Here is a 7057-nt window from a genome sequence, read left to right on the forward strand (position 1 = left end):
CTATTCCGACTTGTCCGACTTGTCCTTGTTGTCCCTCCATATGACATAGTTCAGGGAAGTGGCCAGGGACAGCCAGGCTATATATGGGAGCATCAGGCAGGCCGCTGTCTTGCTAATTGGGTACCAGGAGATTGTTGTGAGGACCACTGTACCAGTGAGGGCTGCTATAGTCACAAGGCCCTGCAGGGAGAAGGAAACGGGTGATTAATTCTTTAGGCCCCATTAACATTGAGCGATTCACAAATCGCGCGTTTGTTGCGCGATTTGCATTTTGCGCGATACTGCGCAAATGTTTGCATTGAGCAAGCTAGAATCGCAGCAAAATCCGCTCCAAAAAGGGTCCTGCTGTAGCGAGGCACGACCCGCGACAGCTACAGACACATGCATTGGAGAGCGATATCGCGTGGTAAATAGCCACGATATCGCGGGAATTACCGCGCCATAAATAGCTCAGTGTGAACGGGGCCTTATATGTAACAACAGCTGTATGATTGCCATTCTGTTAGACAAGCTTCATTGGCACCACGGCAATATAATGCACAAGTGAAAAGTCAATGGGGGACATTTATCAATAAAGTCGCAGTCATTGGATCTATAAATGTGCCGCCTTTTGCATTTGTTTTGTTAAAAGGAAACAGATTTTTCATGATGACGCAGTGCTGTGTAATAAATGTGTCGCAATTCCACTCTCTAGTTTGTGTATTGTCCACGTGCCATTTAGAGCTACACTAAGGAGCAATACCCAAAGCGTCCAGCCAATGACCGTGCTTGTCATCACTCCCAGATAATTTTTCAGCTTGTTGGGCAATGTCTGTGCTTACAGAGCAGATCATTATCTTCTGAAAGAGTAAAAGGGAACATAAACCATGTGCACAAATTGTGTAGGAAGCTACAAAGGAGGGGCAGAGTTCTTGTCACCAGTTGCTCTTTGGAGATATCTCTACCAGTCAATAGTTAGCTTTTGTTGACATATTTGTTTTACCTACCCAACCAATTTTGTGAGCACCAAAGAAGATGGGTGTCCAAGACCAATTAAGTGCAAGCTGCCCAGCATAAAGTCCTAATGGAACAACAGAGTCTTCAGTGAAACCACCCAGTTCCTTATATATCAAATATGAACCGTACCTACAAAAAAACCCAAAAAGAAAGTCAAATAATTGAGACAGGCAAGTTTGTGTTTGTAGCTATATAGAAAATTAGAAGACGCCTATCACCGCATAAGAGGAAGTGGCTGAACAAAGACCTTCTTGGCAAGATTACCAGGTATTATTTTACTGCAATCAAGTCAAATCTTATATTAGATTTTATGGATTTTATTTGGACCTACTTTTAAGGATACATATATTCAAACGCACAGGTGTAAATGCATCCAAAGCTGAAGGCGCTGTACATGAAGACATTGGAAGGAATTGTAAAGGATGGATAAAGCAGACTACTTGTTATGTCACATACCCCATGGAAGTATATAACGTCGTCCAGACAGGTCCAAACAGCCAGTTAGGCGGGCGCCATGATGGCTTCACCAGTGTTGTATACCATGTTTTAACTTCTTTCCGTGTGATGAAGCCTCCTAGTATACCACCTACGTGAGGCAACAGTGTGAGGCCAATGGTGGGAACCCAGGAAGAAGGCATTGTGATGGCTGGGGAGGGAAAAGAGTTTAACAGGCATGTTAAATGTCAAAGCGTCATCATTTCATCACAATGACAGAAGAGGAGTTTACTTATGCAAGAAAAGCCAATACATGCATTAAATGCTGACAGGACACATCACATTTAGACAATCAGTTCAGACAGGTCCTTTGTTATGTTTTCCTCTTTAAATGGCAGCAGGGATCTGACTCTTCCAATTTTAAATATTATTCCTTTGAGCCAAGATGCAATATATCTGCAATATCCCTAGAACTTCAACTGTCGGGCATTATTCCTCTTGAACCTGGAAATCTATTTTGTACTACCTGTGTGCCAATGAAGAGCTCAGGAGACGGAGCTTCTTCCCGAAGCAACAGAAGGTATCATGGGTCCGCTAACTTCAGTGGGCCGAATCCCCAACTGCGGTAGGGTATCCATGCTGGATGTCCTCACTACAAAACGTCTTACTCCTCCTGCATTCTTCTTTACATAGAATACCAAGACCTAGGCATCCCAATTCAACCCTTTAAAACCATACATATATTAATTACACAGGTTTGTGGCAGAATAAAGAGATTGTCCCTAAAAGAAAGATACAAAATACACTTCCCCCAGCAAAGGAAAAAGAATACTCACCCCTTCTGTTGCCCACACCACAAATAAAGAAATACTTCAGGTCAAAGATCATACAGAATCCATACTGAAATATTCATATGCTATCTTTCATATTTACACTACTTTTTTTTTTTTTTTTTTTTTTTTTTAGCTCTTTCACAGAAAGGAATATATACAAGACCCCATACACTACATGGCCAAAGGTTTATGGATACCTGACCATAACAGAGCAGGTTGGACATCGCATTCCAAACCCATGGGCATTGACATGGAGTCGGTACCCCCTTTGCAGCTATGACAGCTATGACTAGGAAGGCTTTCGACAAGATTTTTCAGTCTGTAGGAATTTGCGTCATCCAGCCAAAAGAGGATTTGTGAGGTCAGGTACTAATGTTGAACAAAAAGAACTGGTTCACAATCTGTGTTTCAGTTCATTTCAAGCGCTCAAGGGTTGAGGTCAGGGCTCTTTGTAGACCACTTGAGTTCCTCCATACCAAAGCCATCAAATCATGTCCTTATGGAGCTGGCTTTGTGCACGGGGGCGCAATCATGCTGGGTAAGAAAACAAAAAGGGCCTCCCCAAACTGCTGCCATAAGCACAATGCTGTCTAAAATGTCTTTGTATGCTGTGGTACTAACTGTACCTGTCACTGGAATCACCTGAACTTAATGATTTGGCAAGATGTCCACATACCTTTGGCCATACAGTGTAGGTGTGATGGTGAAGTATTCACTATTAGCTAAAAAAAAGTGTGTATTTCCTTTAAAAATTAGAACCAGCGAACAGAGTAACAAGATCTGGATGAAAAAGGAAGCCATTGCGCACAATAACCAATCACAATTCAGCCTTCATTCTTTTGAATGAATCGAACAAGGACATTTTTTTGCCTCCTAAAAGTAAGCAGTCTGCCAAGATGTACTTCTCACCTCCTAAATTATATAGCCTGTGGAAAAGACATACCGTATTTGCCGGCGTATAAGACGGCTTTTTAGACCCAAAAACATCGCCCGAAAATCGGGGGGCGTCCTATATGCCGGGTATACTGTATGTAGCTTCGACTACATACAGTATACCGCGCTGAGCCAATCACGGCAGGCTTTGTATTCATTAATACACAGCCTGGATTAATGAATACAAAGCTTGCTGTGATTGGCTCAGTGCTGAGCCAATCACGGACGGCTTTGTATTAATGAATACAAAGCCTGCTGTGATAGGCTCAGCGGCTGAAGGATGGAACCCGGAAGATGGAGGACACTGCAGGGATCGTGGGCAAGGTAAGAGACTGTAATCCCGAGTGTGGGGTTACCGCTTATGGTACTGAAAATTAACCCCGAGCCACACTCTGGAATACCGCCGTGGAGGTTAGTGGGTGCATTTAAACATTATTTTGGCCTATACTCGTCTTATACGACAAGTATAGCCCAAAACCTATATTTTAACACAAAAAGTGGGGGGGGTCGTCTTATTCGCCGAGTCGTCTTATATGCCGGCAGATACGGTACTCTAAATCAGGGCTGGACAAATCCCAGGAGCCAGGTAGCCAATGCTCCCGAAAAATGATTAACTTTTGAGGTTTTCTCTAGTTGTGTCAATGGAACTACCTCCTAAAAAAATCCTGCTGGCTCCTGAATTCCATATTAATTTGGACACCCCTGTTCAACATCTATAGCAGTAGCAGCCAACTTTCCCTCAATGATTAAACCCACCAATGGTAACACCCAACACGATGTTGGTGAGGAAAAAATAATAGAAGTCTTTTTCCCAAGACCTCCCTGATACCACAGCAGTCATGATCATGACTGCCACTAAAGCAAGAAACCCAACCGACTGGCTTCTCTGGATGCAACATGATCACCTTATATAACAACCTCCTCTTCTATTACATTTCTATACTTAGAGAAAACCGGGTGGAGTTAATAGGATGTATAACTCTTCAAGTCCCATTAAACTTGGGTGTAAACATACAAAAGCTCTCCTGGCTTCATTTATCTGGTTTTGACAACCGCATGTTGGGCGTTAACTTGATTCTGCTGTCTCTGAACTCTGCCAAAGAATCCCAAACCCGTTATCTCTGTTTTACAGGAGAAGTATTATCAACTGATGGGTGGAAAGTTTAAGGTGCTACTTACAAGTCAGTCAGTCCAATTTAACCACTTAAGAGACATTGTTCTCCCTAATCTTCGGAGTCCCAAAGTGTTTTCTTTTTGTTTCGGCGATGTTTTGGTTCCACACATTATATATTTTAGGTTTTGTAGTCTACATAATACATCATTTTTTATGGGGGAGGTAGGGCTTTCATTTACTAGCAGATTTGGATACATGTATTTTATTTCCTTGGGTTTTTTTATTGGGAGAAATTTGTTTAAAAAATTTAAGGAAAAAAAGCACTTTCCTGCAATTTTTCCCAACACAACATTTATGTAATTCGCACACGCCATTTACTTACCATTTATTTAGCCCAAAATATAATCAAAAAAGTTGGCTGACTCAATTATATCTCATTAGTTTAATTTTTATGTAACGTAATGGAATGGAATGTAAAAAGTGACTGTATGCGTTTTACATTGGGAGAGCTTTATTCCTTTTCCAATGCTACATTGCAAACATGCATAAGGTAAAAAAAAAAAGTTTTAAATTGTTACTTTAACATTATGATAAGATTAAATCGGGTTAACAATTAGATACCATGATGGGAATTTTTTTTTTTTTTTTAACCTTTCAGTTATTTGTCATTTCTTTTTTTCTTTAGGGTGGTTCTGGATCTGGTCAGTGGAGTCCTGATCCAGGCAGCTGTGCAAGATCACTTTTGTTGACCTTTTTGTTTCCAACATTGATCCAATATTGATCTATTTCCAGTAATAAATTACTACAGCAGCGATCTATTGCTACAGTGAGACACTGGAGAGATCTGTAAGACCCCATTCACACTGAGCGACATGGATATTGCACTTTTTTCCGCGCTGAGCGGCTTTGAGCTACATTGCGCGCTATTAAGCGACAGAGCGCATTTAATCGTGCTACATAGCGTGTTTTTTGGGCGGGACTTCGTCACTGCTACATTGGGCTGTAACCAATCAACAGCGATCTTGATGTGACAGCATTCTTTCCTTCCATTTTGCAGTGCAAAAGTGACCCTTCTGTAGCGCGATGTCGTGCAATATCGCCGGTAATGCGCGATTTTGCGCGAAACCATAGAGTCTATTGGAGCCGAATCACGCGACATCCGTGGAAAAAAAAGGGTCATGTATGAGCGAAAAGCTTGAGCGACATTGAGCTTTGAGATGTGAACAGTTGCATTGAAATGCATTCGACAAGCTACATAGAGCGATATCGCGCCAAAATAAGCGCGATTTGGCGCCAGAAATAACTAGATAAACTGCTCAGTGTGAACAGGGCCCTAACACTTTCGGCCGTGAAGTCCCTCGTGACCTCGCTGCACTCCTGAAGTAAACACTTTGCAGAAGCAAAGTATTTACATTGATGTCTACAGTGCGTTCCTGTGAAACAAGCTATAGAAGTATGAGGAGCCCAAGAGCTGATCAAGCCCAGGGTTCCCACAGGTGCCACTGAGTCCACTTACTAGTGAAACACTATCCCAGCTGTCATGGAGTAGAAGCCGGAGCCTCAAATTTCTTCTCATTTTCTGTTATGAAACCAAATAGGCAGAAAGTGAGAAAAATCACTTCAACAGGGACAAAGGCAGCAACAAAGCTGACAAAAGTTTAAACCCTTCTCCACCCTAAACCTGGGGGGAAAAAAAATGGAAAACTTTTAGCCAGTTATGACTCTTCTACACACTTGTCCTGCTGCCCGACCCTCCCAATCTTCACATAAAGACGCGAGTGGTTGAAGCGTGTCATCCAGGAGGAGTGTAGTTTTTGTACCTGCCCTGCATTGTTTTCAATAAAGGATTTAAAGGAGAACTATGAGGCGAGTGAAAATCACTCAAACTCATAGTTCTAGCCGACCTGTGACAATGAGACTGCCACAGGTCATCTAAATAGATCGGGAAGTGAGCGAACACATAGCGTCGCTTGCTCACTTCTCGATCTCTCCCTGCAGAGAGGCGGAACGGACGGGGGAGGGGGCGGGTACAGCTGGCTCTGCCTCTAGATAGGCAGAGCCAGCTGTCACTCACGCAGCTGGGCGGATCCAGACAGGAATGTCGGGATCCGTCCCGGCGTCTCAGTATACCGGGGGCTGTAGCTCGCGGGATACTGAGCTCTGGGTGACGGGAGGATGCTAGTTTGTGTCCTCCCGTTACCCTTAGGAGAACTATGGGGAAAAGCCCTAACCCCATAGTTCTACTTTAATTCTATATTCCAGTTGTGCTGATCACCTTGCGGTTCTGGTCTTTCATGTGACAGTCTTATGATGACATTTCTGTAGTACATTCAGAGTACAGAAGCAGATTCCTTTAGTAACAATGCATCCACCTTCCAGGTCCTAGATGACTGTTGATTAGGTTGTGTAACACAGGGAGGGGTTTGCATATGTAACACAATCAGTACTTGGCAGCGAAGTTGCACAATTAACTTTTTATAACATGTCCTTATAATACTCCACCTTTGTGACCATGTATCATGTTACAGGAGAGTCCTACCGCACTCCTTACTGGTATGTCCATTGCGGTGGGTGCTGTAGTGACTGCGGATGGCGCAGCTTCAGATTCAAGTATTAAAGTATGTCACCAGCACACCGTGGTTAAATCTTCAAGAAGTTATTTTATTGATGCACATCTTGTCACATAGCAACATTTTGGGGCCACTCAGGGTCCCTTCCTAAGGCATAACATGAAACCTGGTAACAA

General features: G+C 42.8%; 1 protein-coding gene across 1 annotated transcript in view; it reads right to left on the reverse strand.

Moving 5' to 3' along the window:
- LOC108784601 (translocator protein-like) overlaps nucleotides 1–7057 on the reverse strand; it is a 15089-nt gene continuing 8032 nt past the window's right edge. Inside the window, exons 2-4 of the mRNA XM_018553455.1 lie at nucleotides 1453–1642; nucleotides 987–1125; nucleotides 1–180 (exon numbers count right to left, since the gene is read on the reverse strand). Coding sequence (XP_018408957.1) covers nucleotides 1–180; nucleotides 987–1125; nucleotides 1453–1634 — 501 coding nt within the window. The 5' untranslated portion in view covers nucleotides 1635–1642. The remainder of the gene's footprint in view (nucleotides 181–986; nucleotides 1126–1452; nucleotides 1643–7057) is intronic.

The sequence above is a fragment of the Nanorana parkeri genome, unplaced genomic scaffold, assembly GCF_000935625.1.
Source record: "Nanorana parkeri isolate BGI_ZX_2015 unplaced genomic scaffold, ASM93562v1 scaffold120, whole genome shotgun sequence".
NCBI classification, from domain to species: Eukaryota; Metazoa; Chordata; class Amphibia; order Anura; family Dicroglossidae; genus Nanorana; species Nanorana parkeri.